General features: G+C 44.4%; 1 protein-coding gene across 1 annotated transcript; it reads left to right on the top strand.

Moving 5' to 3' along the window:
• Positions 1 to 116: 116 nt before the first annotated feature.
• Positions 117 to 15,779, top strand: SARAF (store-operated calcium entry associated regulatory factor). The gene is made up of 6 exons (XM_088481436.1): positions 117 to 346; positions 2,365 to 2,543; positions 2,879 to 3,287; positions 5,260 to 5,386; positions 5,907 to 6,028; positions 13,296 to 15,779. Exons 1-6 carry the CDS (start codon positions 265 to 267, stop codon positions 13,319 to 13,321), a joined length of 945 nt encoding a protein of 314 aa, XP_088337562.1. The 5' UTR covers positions 117 to 264; the 3' UTR covers positions 13,322 to 15,779.

Here is a 15,779-nt window from a genome sequence, read left to right as displayed (position 1 = left end):
TTTCCGCATTTGTAATTGTATAACTTTATTAACAAAGGACATCGATGTGTGACACGTCATCCGGATGCCCGCCCCTCCACCGCAGAACCAATGGGCAGCTGACAATAGGTGCTGGGAGGAGGAGAACAGCGACAGGTGACACAGCTGCTGCTCCGGGTGACGAAACTCAGAGTAATACAGCGGCGTTACTGTCTGCTAGTGACCGTCCGTCCGCGGATCCAGCAGCCAGGGACAAAACACATAGAAGAGGCATCAGAGGGGACGATGACACCAGTGGTAGCAGCACTGCTCCTGCCTCTTCTTGCTGGTCTGCAGCTGCCGGGAGCCCAGGGCTGGAACCAACATGGTAACATTGGCAGAGTGTATACTCTTCTAGGGCATTTATAAGATGGGTACACACCTTTGCGATCACTCTTTCAATGTGAATGTGGTGTTTCGTTCGATTTCGCTCCCGACCATAGTGCTGATATGCGCGTAGGAATTACCAATCGATGGTCACCATCCATATAGTATAATTGGTAGATGGCATCGATGGTATGAAACCAAGCGTTGTGAATTATCGATGGTTGCAATCACCGGTGGTCATTCCTGTATTAATACTGGCTGGACAGCAGACCAATCTCGGAGTGGGGGCGTGGCTTTGCAGGTTGTGTTGGGTCGGTAAAGAGTGGGGGCGGGGCTTCGCAGGTTGTGTTGGGTGAAGGTGCGTATGCACAGTGGTAAGTGATAAGGTGCCAGCCAATCAGCTCCCAACTGCCATCTCACAGGCTGTGTTTGAACAATGACAGTTGGGAGCTGATTGGCTGGCACCTTATCACTTTTCACTCTGGGCCTGATTCAGACCCGGTCGCAAGTGCTAAGCGCTCGCAACCGGGTCGATGGTGGCCCAGAACGCATGCGCACGACGGAGCCGGCTCTGTCGTGCGCATGCGCGAGACCCAGATAGCGACGGGCAATCCGAAGCTCCGGGTCTCGCACCAAAGGGGGCGTGCTGTCGATGTTGAGTGGGCGGGCCGGGGGGGTGGCTACCCAGACGGAGGCGTTCCCAGGAGAACGCCTACCGTCTGTGGGCGGCCCCACTGACATCACAAGTGATGTCAGTGGAAGAGCTTTCGGCTCTGTTTGAGCCGAAAGCTCTCTGGGGCTTGCGGCCACGAGACCCTACCACAAGGGTCTTGTCGCAAGCCCGATGGTCTTTAACCATCGCGACCATCATCCTGGCCGCTCGCATTAGCTGAGGGTGGAAAGCCACAGCAATGCGAGCGGTCGTGAGGCCGCTCCATTAAAAAAAAAAAAGACGCTCTGATTCAGAGCGAGCGCTCTGTCAGAACGTCCGGCTTTGAATCAGGGCCTCTGTCTCTTATCACTGCTTAGTAAATAGACCCCTATGTCTGATCTGGCCCGGTCGAATTGGATAAATGTGAAATTGCACATAAATTGGGTCCCTTTGAGTGAAATACTTTTCATTCAACAAAACATGATTGAAGGTGTGTACACACTCTTTCTATATCAAAAGAGCCGGTCGCCATCGAAAGAATGGCCCAACGATTTTGTGGTGTGTACCCATCTATACTCTCACTGATGGTCCGGGAGACTCCCGATTTTACGGATTGTCTCCCAGAACCCCCCTCATCCCCGGAAGATGGCTGGATCTCCTGCATCCAGCCCACCTCCTAGTGAGTATTTTTGTTTGGCGAAGCTGAGCCATCATTAATTAAAAAGCTGCAACTCATCAGAGCAGGCCAAGGCTTTTATTTATTTTATATATATATATATATCTATCTTCCTGTGTGGACCCTCTTTATAAAGTCATTTATATACAGCCTGTACATTCTGTGAACAAAAGTGCATTAAAATATGTTAAGTCTCTTTCATGTTGCCCTTGTTAAACCGCTCATTTAGGCCTTGGTTTTAAGCACATGGGCAGGCACTTCACATACTTGGGACAGTGGACAGTATTTGTTGGACCCTCAACTATATTTTGCAGTAAGGGCAGCTATATTGTGTACCGCCCCAGTCTGTAAACAGAGTCAGGGCTTCAGGAGGGTAGACTGGCATTGCTGAGTACCCCAAACCTTTGGACGTACAACAACCGCATCCCCTGCAATTACGGTAGTTTCACCAAGATTTACAGGCCCCAAACACTTCTGTGACATTATACTTTGAGTTTTTTTGCACATTGGACCATTTGATAAAACTAATGTAGGCATATTGATAATATTATAATCTACCATGCAGCAACACCTGAGATCATACAGAACTGTCTTGTTGAAGTGAGTAGAACACATACGTTATTCTTGTGATGCAGTTAATTAATTAGAAAAAAAAAATAGCAAAAAGGTCTTTATAACTGATTTCTTGCAGAACGTGTCTTGCTGAGGGAAATCCAGGCGATCACACTCTATGCAGGCAGATACACCAATGCACGACGCTCATCCCCTGTTCCACAGCTGAAATGTGTAGGTGGAAGTGCTGGCTGTAGTGTTATGACACAGCAAGTGGTGCAGTGTCACAACAGAGGATGGGATGGAATTGACGTTCAGGTAATTTTGCGACTTTGATATTTGTAACTTGTATTTTCATGTAAAGATAATTGTCCCGTCTACTGCACAATAGGGTCAGAGTGTTTCTAATTATTAATATTTGAGAGACCTCGCACAGCATTATATTAAGGGGCAGGGAGACATTGGAGATTTGGGATATAGCTACTAATATTTTATGCTTCTGTTTGTTGTCATTTGATGTTTAGTTTGTTGCATCTACTTGACAAATCCATTTTAAATATCTAGAATAGTACAAATCATCTGAAAATAAATTGAAATCATTTGCAGTACATATATTTTCAATATGCTAATCATTAGATTTGTTTGAATCCCAGTGGGAATGCAAAGTGGACATGGAGAACTCTTACCAATTTGGCCAAATTGAAGTGAGTTGTGAGGGCTTTGACTACCCTGAGGACCCCTATATTCTACGTGGCTCCTGTGGTTTGGAATACACACTGGAACTTACAACGGAAGGACAAAAGCGATCTCAAAATGGGTACAGCTCTGGTGGATTTGGCTCAGGGTATTTCCAAAGGAACTCAAAGGATTGGAATAGTGATGGCAGTGGGGTGATTGTCTTCCTGGTCATCTTGGGGCTGGGTTATGGGTTGTACAAGTTATTCCTAAGTGGACCTTCAATTCATCAACAGCAATCTCACCCTGATAGTAATGGAAGTGGTCACCAAAGTTACAGTCATGCTAATGCACCACCACCGCCAGGTTTCAAGTCAGACTTTACAGGTGAGTACATATCTTTAATGTCTATATTTTTGACAATGAAAATGATTAAGGGAATGGGAACCAATAGTTCAGAGACCTAACTGAGGCACTATGCTGGTATTTCTGTCACATGTTCTCCCTGTCATAGTATTGGGTATGAAATACCGGCAGTCGGGATGCCTGCAGACAGCGGCATCCCGATGCTTGGTATCCCAACATTGGTCAGGTAAGTATCCTAACCCTCCCCCCTTTTCCCCCTAACCCTCCCTTCTTGCACCCTAAACCTATCCCTCCCCTCTTGGTGCCTAAATCCAACCGTCCCCCTTAGTGCCTAACCCTATCCTCCCCCACCCCCTCCCTCCCCCCCGGGGCTAACAGCTAAGACACCCCGGTGTACCTACGATTAGGATGGCAGCTGTCGGGATTCCAGCCTCGGGAACTAGACTGGCGTTGGGATTTCGACGCCTATCTTTAGGCCCAGGTCGGGCTTGCGACGCTGGGATTTCAATAGCCAGCATCCAGTCCGCCGGCATACTAACTACATCCCCTGTTACGATATTTCACAATAGAAAGGAAAGAACATATCTACACTGAGACTTAAAGATATATTGAAGACCTTGATTTGTACCTTACCTTTGTTAGAGGGCATTTTTTCTAACATTTTATCTTTTTTTATTTATGAAATACATCTAGGTACTATTTTGGATTATCAACATATTTTTATTACAACTGTCCAATTCGTGCTTTATACAGGATTGTTTTCATATTTTTCCTTGTGATTTTTCTGATGTTTTCCATTGTCGTTATTTCTTTGCTTAATTTTCCCTATACAGACTTTATTGTTGTACTAGGTATATGTATATATTGTATACCAAGGGCTCCATATTTGATTGTGAGTTATGCAGCAAGGTCATTAATTTCAGCTGTTTAGCCTGTCACAATATTTGGTATAAATATTTTCACCCACCTTGTTAACTAGAACCTTTTGATGGACTGGTAATTGAAATAATAGGATTATAGACTTTTGTATTTAAACGTACCAGTGAGCGACTAAGCGTCTGTCTATGCAAACCTGCCCGCCACACTCCCTAAGGCACCCATTAGACAGGCCATTTCAACCCCTCTCAATAGCCCAGTAAGTGCCCAGGAACGCCCAATACATTTTCAAAGTGCTTCTCCGTGCGTGCGTCTGAAATCTCAACTGAACACAATTGTAATGCATGCGTCAAAGTCACAACACTAAACTCGACTTACATCGGTATTGTGTCCAAATCAGGCCTATTGTTCGGTGTTAACCTAACATACTTTACTGTAACACAACTGCAGGGGTATTACCTGCACTCTACATTAAAGTTCTCATGTGTCTTTAGGACAGTACCCTGGTGAGATTTGATACAGGTAAAAAGGGTGACGGCACTGGCCCCAGCGTGGTATATGAATCCACCAATCCATATAGTGCACTTCTGCACAGGAAGAAAATAAAGGATTTTCTTCTTTTATGTATAAAGAGGATGCGGTCAATATCCTGACCGCTGGGATTCCGGCGTTCAGAATGCTGAGGCCGGAATCCCGACACTAGTCAAAATACCGGCACCGGCATCCCGACCGAAGGTAAGTACCGGGGTTAGGCACTAGGGGGAGGGTTAGGGTTATGGGTTAGGGATAGGCACTAGGGGGGGGTTACGGTTGGGCACTAAGCGGGGGAAGGGTTAGGTTTAGGGTGTGGGGAGGGGGAGATTAGGTTTAGGCACTAGGGTGGGAGGTTAGGGTAGGGAGAGGGGAGGGTTAGGATACTTACCGACAAGTGTCAGTGTCCTAACCCAGCCGGGATGCCAGCGACAGGATTCTGACCGTCGGGATCCCTAACGCAGGCATCCCGTATGTATTCCGTATAAACAATCCATATTATCATGTTAGTCAGCTGTGTAATAAATTACATGTAATAATGTTGCATATATGTCTCTAGAATTGTATTTTTTATGTTGATTTCCAGGCTCTACATCAGGCTCTCACGGCTATGATAGTAGCTCTGCTTTTGGCAGCCAAGCAAACCAGGGACCTGGATTTTGGACCGGTTTAGGAACCGGTGGTGTACTAGGATACCTGTTTGGCAATCAGAGGTAAGTAGTTTATTAAAATATGTTTATCAGATAGAAGTGCGGTAGTTGGGTCAGCTATTTTATCTTGGTATTGGAATAGTAGCTTTTATCAAAGTGGGGCCATCCTACTATAGTGTAGTGCTCATTCATATACACATCAATGTCTAACAACTAGACCCAGCCTTATTGTCATTAGCTGATAATAGCACTGCACAGGTAGCTTTCCCGAAGCTCATAGGTTTTCACCTATGTGATATTGATTGGTGGGCAAGCAGCTGTCACTGATTTACTGAACAGTTTAGGAGAATGCCCCCCACCCCCCTATACCCTGCAACTTGGCAGTCTCCTGCAATAGTAGTTAGTGGTTAATATGTGTGTCAGACATTTATCATTAGATAACCCTATATTACATCACGTTTTGGCCATTATTGAAGAAAGACAGGGGAAAAAAAAACCCTCACTGACCTATAGGCTAACACTGCTTTTGTGGGATTATTATATTGGTTTGTTTTGTGAAGCGTTCATTATTTCTCGTGTTCAGGTCACAGCGTCACTATTCCCCGTTTCACAACACATGGGGAGGACCTGCATATTCACAACCCCATTATGGAAACCCTCAGCCACCAAGAGCCCCACAAAGCTCTGGTATGAGAACAGCTTCAGGTAAGATGATTGCTTATATTAAACAAGAACATATACAGGTTTATTTAATAAGACAGTGGAGGAGTAAAGTGTAAACACCTTGCTCCTAGCAGGTATCACAATGCAGAAAGTTCAATATTAACAGTTACATAAATGTAGTAAATATTCTGAGCACCATTTACATTTTTAGTTGTTTTTAAATTGCCCATCTTGTTCATAACATGCCTATTTAGAAAAACTAAGCATTAAATGCTAATTTCTATATACATATTTACCACTTTCATGTGTTTAAGCAGTAAGCTCAATCCAATAATGCAGAAAAAGTCCCATTTTCTCATTGACATACTGCTGCATTCAGTGTTGGTAAAGGCTCCAAATGTATTAGAGCCTAACATTTTTAGTCTCTAATTTCGTATAATACTGAAGGGATGGTACATGTAATATTATTCAGGCACACTGACTGAAGAGCTTATTCTATATATTGAACCTATCTCCACTTTACCTGCTATTTATTTGTATTATGTATTTCTTTGTGAGACGGCTATTTTGTGTACATGTGCTTGTCGTTTGTACAGTCCAGAGCTGCTTCTCTGGGGTGAAGATAATGGTCACTGATTGAGTGTTTCAGCTGCATTAGCATTTCCGGAGAAGCTGCTACACACTACATGTCATTACAGGTCACTGCATCTTTCAGCTGGCCACCAACCAAAATCTGCAACTGGCTGAGCTGTTCTAACAGTCAGTGTGCTTGGAAAACAACAGCTCATCTCACAGAACCATTTATAGCATCAATACTTGTGGAATATAGGGTTTGATTCCCTACCCTCCAACATGACCCCTTCTATCAGGCACAAAATACTCTGCTCCTGGACTTCCCACCTAGTTACTGATTGCAGCCACCTGTGTTGAACTAGTTAATGGATGAGACAGGTGTTTCACACAGGTGTCTGCAATCATCAATTAAGAAGCAAGTCCAGGAGCAGAACCTTTTGTACCTAATGGAACGGGTCATGTTGGAGAGTGTGTGATTCTGAGTTGGGAGCAAAGCAAAACAAGAGCAAGTAACTGTGCACCTGAATAAACCATGTTGCAGTACAACGGGTGCAAATACATTTATTTATGTCATGTAGGGTAAATACTGACTACTATTACATGTAGCCCATACATGCTGGGCAGCGTTATTTTAGATGTGGGAGGGGTGTGTCCAACCTCACATCTAAATCTCTGCACTGTTTAAATCTGCCCCACCTGCAGTGCAGCATGGTTGTACCAAGGTGCACAGTTATCAGACCCTCCAACATGACCCATTCTACCAGGTACAAAATGCTCTGCTCCTGGACTTCCCACCTAATTTATAATTGCTGTCACCTGTGTTGAAACACCCGTCTCAATTACCTAGTTCAATACAGGCAGGGCCAGACTGGGACTAAAAAGAGGTCCTGGCATTTATAGCAAAAAAGGCCCACCTTGCGTCAGCACCTGGCATAGACTAATCCCCTTACTATTCCTGACTCCTCCCACTTTTAGTCTATGTTCTTACAAATATAATTAATATTAGAACAACATACAAGTGTGCATCATTCTCTGCTTTAAAATACACAGTACAGGGCTCATCCTGCAGGGAATTCAAACATGTGTCATAGTCAAACATTTGGTATTTGGTTGGTTCTGTTAGGTAAAGCTGGCACTATATTGGTTTAGGTCACACACATGGAAAGGGAAGGCATTTTGCCAATTGACCATGCCCTAGCTTAGCAGTCGTAGAGGATTAGATAGTGATCACTAGGAATTTTTTAGGGCAGGGGTGCTGAACGACACATCTGTGCACACCAAAGCAGAGCCGTAGTTACACTATTTGGTGCTCTGTGTACATAAAGAGCATTGGAACTGCCATACACAACTGATGTATTCGCGCACACTTAAAAAAACAGATGTGGCCTAGCTGGGACGGGGCATGACCACACAATAGTACCTCCAAATTAAATGATGCCACACAGTAGTGCCCCTTTGTCACAATACACTGCACAGTAGTGTCCCTTAGTTACGTTACACCACACAGAGCTCATTCACGCTAAGCCACACAGAGCCCATTCATGTTATGCCACACAGTAGTACTCCTTAAACCACATTATGCCACAAAGTAAAGCAGTTACACATTATGCCACACACAGTAATGCCACTTATAAAATTATGCCACACACAGTAATGCCCCTTATAACATTATGCCATATAGTAACGCCCCTTAAACATTATGTGACCACACCATCAACTCATGTCCCCCTACAGTATGTCCCTCCAGCAACCTCTCACACCCCCCCCTCCCCCGTGTCTGTCCAGCAGCCTCTGTCTTTCCCCTGTGTACCATTCAGCAGGTGAATTTGTTGCAGGTCACCAGCGCACAGCAGGCAGCCATGGAGAGTTTTGTGTTGTCTATGTGCGCAAGTTCCAATGATTATTAAAAAAATAGGTTGCAGCTTCAAATTGCCTAGGTACCGCTACTAGATTGTGGGTAAATATTAAGGTGAGAGTTCACAGCACTTCTATCTCTTGGTAGAAAAAAGGTTGTTGGAAGGGGGGTGGTTTGGGACAACATTGGGAGTATGGATCCCTAAAAAATCTCAGTCACAACAATATTGTTTAAAAACAGTAAATATGTATTTCACCAGATTATAGTATTAAATATATTTAGCTCAGAATACATGTAGTGTAAATTGCAAGATTCTCCATCTCAGTATAGTTGACAATTTACATTTCATATGGCAAATAATAAATTAGTGATAAAAAAAAAGCCTAACCACCATTATATTCCATTCATAACGAAAATAAAGATTTCGCTTACAAAATTAGACAGCATAAATACATGAATACGTATAAAAAAAGGTCCCATGATCCTTTCTGAGTCACAAAGTACCTAATTGGTACAAATTGATGTACAGCTAAGAATATCTGAAAAAAACAGCTTAAACAATATAGGTTCAGGCTGTGGATATGGTTCGGGTATGAAATCCTGGCGGTTTAATAACCTCCGGGTGAAATACCGACAGTGGAAGCCCGGCAGGGGCAGAATCTCGATGGCGCAGGTAAGTCATCTAACCCTACCCTTCATCCCCCCCCCCCAACACTCCCTTGGGGGTGCCTAACCCTAAAACTACCAGGGTGGTGCCTAACCCTAAGTCTCCCCGGGGGGGCCTAAACCTAACCCCCCCTCCCCGCACCCTAAACCTAACCCTCCCAGGGGGTGCCTAGCCGGGACCTCCACCAGTGGTACCTAACCCTAACCCCTCCTTCCCTTGGCCTAACCATAACCCTCTGGAAGCTGTCCTGTGGGATTCCGTCAATGGGCTAAAGATAGGCATCTAGATTTAGACACCTGTCTTTAGTTCCATGTCGGGATTTAGACGACGAGATTCCAATGGATGGCTTCTCATCCGTTGGTATATTAACTGTATCCCGTGGATATAAAGCCTGTAAATTAATGCAGTATGCGACTTTAAATGTGCTTATAATGTCCAGAGAGATCTGATCCTCCTTGGTGTGAATGCAATTATATAGTGCAATATGAAGATAGACAAAAGTCCAATGTACTAATCCTCATGCGTGCTCTTACATGGTAACGCACACTTACTCTGCGGATGGTTAGTACAGGCATTCAATAAACAAATGCTGTAGGTACTGTAGATGCACTCACCCTGCCAGTGTCATAGAAACAGAATTTGACGGCAGATAAGAACCATATGGCCCTTTGGGTTAGGGATGGGTTAGGTTAGCATCAGGGGTTTAAGGTAGGTTGTTAGTGGTTAATGGTTGTTTGGGTATTAATGTTAGGGTATCAGAGTTAGGGATTAGTGCTAGGAAGTTAGGGTATTAAGGTTAGGGGTTTGTTATAGTCGGGAGTTAAGGTTGTTTGGATATTGCTAGGGTATTAGAGTTAGGGGTTAGTGTTAAGGTAATCGGGTTAAAGGTTTCATAGAATGTCTGTACTATAATATTCGAGGAAGCCATGACATGCACTGGACTACACCCATGTACACCATTATGCATACATTAAGGGCCCATCTAACACAGGGTCACTGGGTACTGCATGGCATATGTCACAGCATAACAGGAGTGGGTTGTGTCATCCCAGCATCACCCCTACCCCACTAGACCCAGTACCTACGAGGGCACCCTCCCCTAGACAGAGTACCCAGGAGGGCCCTCCCCCTAGACCCAGCACCCAGGAGAACCCCTCCAAGACATTCCTGTGCAGACACAGAGTCTCACTTCCCTGCAGGTACCCAGGTCAGTGGCCCTGCTCGGAGGGGAGGCAGCTTACCTCGGCCCCTCGCGGGGTGGGAGTGCAGCTGCTGGGGGTGCTGGACAGAAGATCTCCTCTGCTCCCGGCTCCTGCATTGCTTCCTCCGCTCACTGCATCGCGCTGACCCCGCAGTGCCGCCGTCACCTTCACCTCCCCGGACGTACTGCTGCTGCCTCAGCCTCTTCCTCCGCTTCACCCTGGGCTCATCTCTGAGATACAGCAATGCCAGCACCTGTTCCGCCGAGAGCCACATGCACTGCACTGGGGTCGGGTAGCGTCAAGCAGATCCGCTGTCATTCAAATCTGGCCAATCAGTGCTCGTGGACCGGCAGTCGTTGCTGATCGGCTGCCGGTCCGCAAGCTCTGATTGGCTCATGGCCTGCATCAGATTTGAATAACAGCGGCAGTGGCGTGGGTGTCCCTGAAGTGCTGTGGCTTGGCTGCATGCTGGTGCACTGGTGACCCGGCACTGGACCGGGCCATCTGGCATTTGCCAGAATTGCCAGATGGCCAGTCCGGCCCTGAATACAGGTGACTGTAATCATAAATTAGGTGGGAAGTCCAGGAAGAGAGCATTTTGTACATGGTGGAAGGGGTCATGTTGGAGTGTAGGAGTTCCTTGCTATTATTTGGTTTACTCCCACCTCAAAATCAGGTCCATAGTCTCTTCTGCTAAAGCTGGCCACACATCTAAAGATTATCTGTCCAACCAGCCAACTAGTTGATTGGTTGGAAAGAAAATCTGGTAACGTATGGGAGTAACTGACAATCAGCAATTTGCTCCTAAATGCCAGAAAACAGATGAAAATGGTCATTCACAAAAGTTTGTTAAATGTTTGACCTAAACAATTTGTTCAAACAACAGTTTTTGTCCATTTTCCGGCATTTGGGAGCAAATTGCTGATTGTTATTTGCTTTCATTCCTTACCAGATTTTCATTCCAACCAATCAACTAGTTGGCTGGTTGGATGTTAGTTGGTCTAGTGTGTGGCCAGCTTAAGTTGCCAATGTATAGAAATCGCAGCCGCAATATTAGTTTGGCTAGTTTTGTTAAGGTCATTATATTAAAACAGAAATATATATTGCATATAACTCATTGCAGAGCACTCCATATTGCACTCATTGAAATATCAGCAGTTTATCATGATATTTGTGAACATGACACTAAACGACTAATGGAACAAATGAAAAAAACTGACTGACTATCACAATAAATTGCACACACACAACAGCAGCATAAAAGCATTTAAAAGAAAATATTTTCATGCAAATCTGCCCAAACCTGTACTCAAAATTATTGTACACCCAGGCCTATTACAGTGATCATATAAATAGTCCTAAGTATATAACAAAGGCATCAATGGGAATGATAATAACATTGTATTGCATGAGGATTGGAATTAAAGTAATGGTATATTCAGTGGCATCCCCCAGCACCTGGTGCCAATTAGCTTGTAGTGCATGCGGCGAAGTCGCACTCCGGTATAAAGGGAGTGTGGCCTCTCGGGTAGGGGGCGTGGTCTGTGTGCAGTACCGGCTCCCTCACTGTGTCAGGAGCAGACTGCTCCATGTAATGCTACAGTGCAGCTCCTGGCACTGAGGAGGAGTCTGCACTTTAGTGACACCCGGGTGCAGCCTGCACCCCCTTGTGACGCCACTGCACATAGTAAAATAAATATATATCTCACATGAGAGCATGATACCATCTATTTGAAGAGCACAGAAAATAGCTCTCTAAGATTTTATCTGCAGGTTTCCAACTTTAGGTTTACCATCTAAAAGTGTATATCTGAGGCAGATCACTGCATATGTTGACATGACAACACTAAGAAGGAATACATGGTTGTTTCATATGTACTGCAGTTGCGAGATGGGACGCCTTGGGATCTTACTAGGAGAAACTTCAAGTGACCTCATCTTAAGTTGGGTAGACACTAAACCAGACCTGGCTAACCTGTTGCTCTCCCGCTGTTGTGAAACTACAAGTCCCAGCATGCTTTACCAGCTGATCGGTGGGAGGGTATGCTGGGACTTGCAGTTTCACAACAGCTGGAGAGCCACAGGTTGGCCGGGCCTGCACTAGACGATATATCGAACGATTTGTTGTTATGAGGCAAATAGGAACGACAAATTGTCCAGTGTGTACGCACTATTGAGCGCTCCCGTGTTTTGTTTGTCGTCTCTACAGAACGGCATGCAGTGCAGGCCAATCTGAAGATGTGGTGGCCGACACCATGGTTCTGGATGCAGCGGGGGAATGATATATCGGGCGGTTGTACACCAGATCGTGCAGTGTGTACGGACTGCCCGCTATATTGTGTTGTCGCATATGCCGTCACTGGTTACACACACTGTCTTGTTCCCGTGTGTAAGGACAATCCCCGTTCTAGTGCATTCGTTCCGATGTCGGAACAAATGCCCATTGCTCCAGTGTGTACCCAGCTTATGAGAACAATGTTTCCATTCACACTTTGGTGAAGGAGCAGGGTATACTAGACTTCAGTCAGCTTCTTTGTTGTGTCTTTTTTAATTCTTAGAACTAGTTCCATTGGAGGCGTGCTTGTATATGAGGATTCTCATATAACCAGATTCAAGCTGGCCACACACATGGCGACTTGCACACGATCAGCCGATGTGTACGATTTCCCTTGAAACTCTCCCCGGCAGCTCTGCACACGATTTGCACACAATTTGGTGTCCAATCTTCAAATGATCTCTCCTGCATCCTGACTTTCACAATGCATCGTGTCCTAGATTGGCAGATCTGGCGATGCGATGTGCGACCAGCGGAGACGAGCATCGCATCGTGAGTGGGGACTCACGATTTACTCAGGATTTGGCCATATTTAACACGATCTTTCATTCCAATATGTTAGAATCAGCCAGATCGAGTAAAATATCGCTATGTGTGTGGCCAGCATAACTCTTCTCTATTGTCTGTATAATAAACAATTTACCAAAACAATGTTGTTGTTTTTTTTTTTGTTTTAGGTTTTGGGGGAACAAAACGAAGATAATTGACCTTTCTTCTGGATAAACCAAGAAGCAAAATCAGATTCTCCATGTAGTTCAGTTAAGTTAGGGACAAGGAAATGTTAGGGTAGGGACAATGAGGTCCAGTGTCCTGACATATTTACATAGAGACTTTGTAATTCAGGTTGGGTGCTTTTAAAGTCTTTCCATTACAGATTTTCATGTGCAAAAGATATATCCTAAAATTTTTCTTCAGTACTGTGAAATATATTTAGATATACACAACCTGTCAGAGCTTTATTAATACCAGTGATGCACAACTTTTTCTTTATTTAGTAGGGACCCTCTGTTAGCATGTCGTTATCTTTAATCGATTCTCAATTGGTTATATAGCAATTGTGTCAGCTAGGGCCCAAAACCTATTATAAGGGGTATATTTATTAAAGGTCGATTTTAATCGATTTAAAATCGATCAAAATCGATGTGTTTCTGGGGCTAAATCACACATTTACTAACAGACAACTTTTGAATTAGTTTTTATAGTATTAGTAAATGTGTGCTTTAGCCCCAGAAATAAAACATCGATGTTGATCGATTTAAATCGACCTTTCGTAAACCTACCCCTAAGTCATAGTCCACAAGCTGTGCTCTTCTCAAGGTAGACATTGTCTCCTGGCATTTCCGGATGTTACAAACAAGCGCTTTGTATTTTAAATCTGAAAATCTTAAATGCTTCTGCAGAAAATGAATTGCTTATGTTTTCGACATATAGGCCATGAATTGTGCCTTTTTTCATGAGGTTATGCTGGGTTAACTATTATTCTCAGATAGCGATAAATTCAGGACTATATGAAGACTGAGGCTTTCAGAAGTACATAGCCGTTTGCAATGTCTATATCACACATCACATTGCATAAATAACCGATAGCCATAAAATGAAAAAAATCAGTAACTGCATTCTCAGTTTGTTGATAAGCATTCACACAAGGGAAGCTGACTTGCTCAGCATAGAACTACTGATGGTTTGCACTTTGGAGCTCATTCAGACCCGCTCGCTATGCTGCGCTCTCTCGCAGCAGTCAGAAGGCAGATATGCAAATTCCGCGATCGCACAGCCAGGCTTAAGGCCGCCCTCTATGTCTTAGAGCACGACGGCAGAATGATCGCATGCCAGTGTAATGACGCGCACTTTTCATTCTTGGCACACGTCATCTCCAGGAAGTGTATGATTAATCAGTAACATCGAGAGCCATCGGAGCTGCTCGCAGCCCTTGAGGTAGACCCTACCCAGCCGCAAGCACTGCAGGCTGAAATACAACCAGGTGACGTGTACTATGACGCTTCCATGTTAATTATGCATGCCCAAAGAACGGCGTTTTGACTCTCAGACACGCCTGCGTTCACACATCCACTCCCCGTTTTCAAGGATCATCCCGTTACCACCCACAAACGGCACTGTCACTCAAAGTAGTGCTCCCTCTGCGGGCTACGAGCGATCACTTCCCAATCGCACAGACTGGCTCGCGCACTGTGACGCATGCGCAGACGGGCGACAATCGCCCATAGCGATCGCAGCTTAGCGAGCGGGTCTGAATTGGGCCCTTTATTCCATGCTTGAAATTTTGATTTTGTTTTTTTAATAACATTTTACGTAAATATACTTTATTTTTTGTATTAGATCTATATCTGAATTTGTTTTATTCACAATTAATTGTTTAATATATCACATAAGGATATGTTTGGTTTGCTGTGTTCCAAACTTAAAATAACTTGCTATAAATTATCCTTCTCATCTCTTTGTTGCCACTGACTCTATGGAGGAACTGCCAGCAAAGGAAATGGAGGACACGTTACTAACAGAGAATAAAATGACTAGTATGATATTTAGGTACCACTAAGGTACAGAACTCCATAACAATGCATGAAGACAAGTGCTAATACTACTGAAAGGCAAATAAGAGGATGTACTGTATATCTTGTTGTGTTACTTTTCTAAATCACATGAAACTACTGACATTTGGGCTAATATGTTTAGCTCTGTATAGCTGTAGATCCTGTGGACTGAGCAATTTGGAAGTACTTTTTGTCCAATTGTCATATAGGGCCTGATTCTGAGATGTACGGTCCTTCTGCGTCTGAGTGTCTTTACACGCACCATCGAAACTTGCACCAGCCTATGGCAGGTGCAGTTTCTCCATCTGAGTACGGCGTCCTGTGTGAGCGGCTGTGCGTTTTTCGACACAGCCAGTGTCGACTATTACCTTCCAGGAATGCCCACTAATATTCACTAACTCAGCGTCCATTTCTGTACTGCGTCTCTGAGCAGTAACAATCAGGACGCATGCGCTGTGTGACTCAGATGCATGTGCAAACTTACGTCAGGCAACTGCGTGCTGCACTGACTCTGTGTCCACCGCTGATTCAGGCCCATAGTTGTTTATGTTTATCTTCCACATTTAAAATTGTGCAACAATCACAAATAAAAAAGGTTTTCAAAAGTAA

The sequence above is a fragment of the Taudactylus pleione genome, unplaced genomic scaffold, assembly GCF_031769625.1.
Source record: "Taudactylus pleione unplaced genomic scaffold, aTauple2 ptg000273l, whole genome shotgun sequence".
NCBI classification, from domain to species: domain Eukaryota; kingdom Metazoa; phylum Chordata; class Amphibia; order Anura; family Myobatrachidae; genus Taudactylus; species Taudactylus pleione.
Note: the sequence above shows the minus strand (reverse complement) of the source record. Positions and strands in the feature narration are given on the sequence as shown.

What these genes read in the sequence shown, in the direction of transcription:
- SARAF (XM_088481436.1), top strand. Translation starts at nt 265, where the DNA reads ATGACACCAGTGGTAGCAGCACTGCTCCTGCCTCTTCTTGCTGGTCTG. An exon ending in TACCTGTTTGGCAATCAGAG is followed by an intron (nt 5,387 to 5,906) that starts GTAAGTAGTTTA and finishes TCTCGTGTTCAG; the next exon opens with GTCACAGCGTCACTATTCCC. An exon ending in TGGTATGAGAACAGCTTCAG is followed by an intron (nt 6,029 to 13,295) that starts GTAAGATGATTG and finishes TTTTTGTTTTAG; the next exon opens with GTTTTGGGGGAACAAAACGA.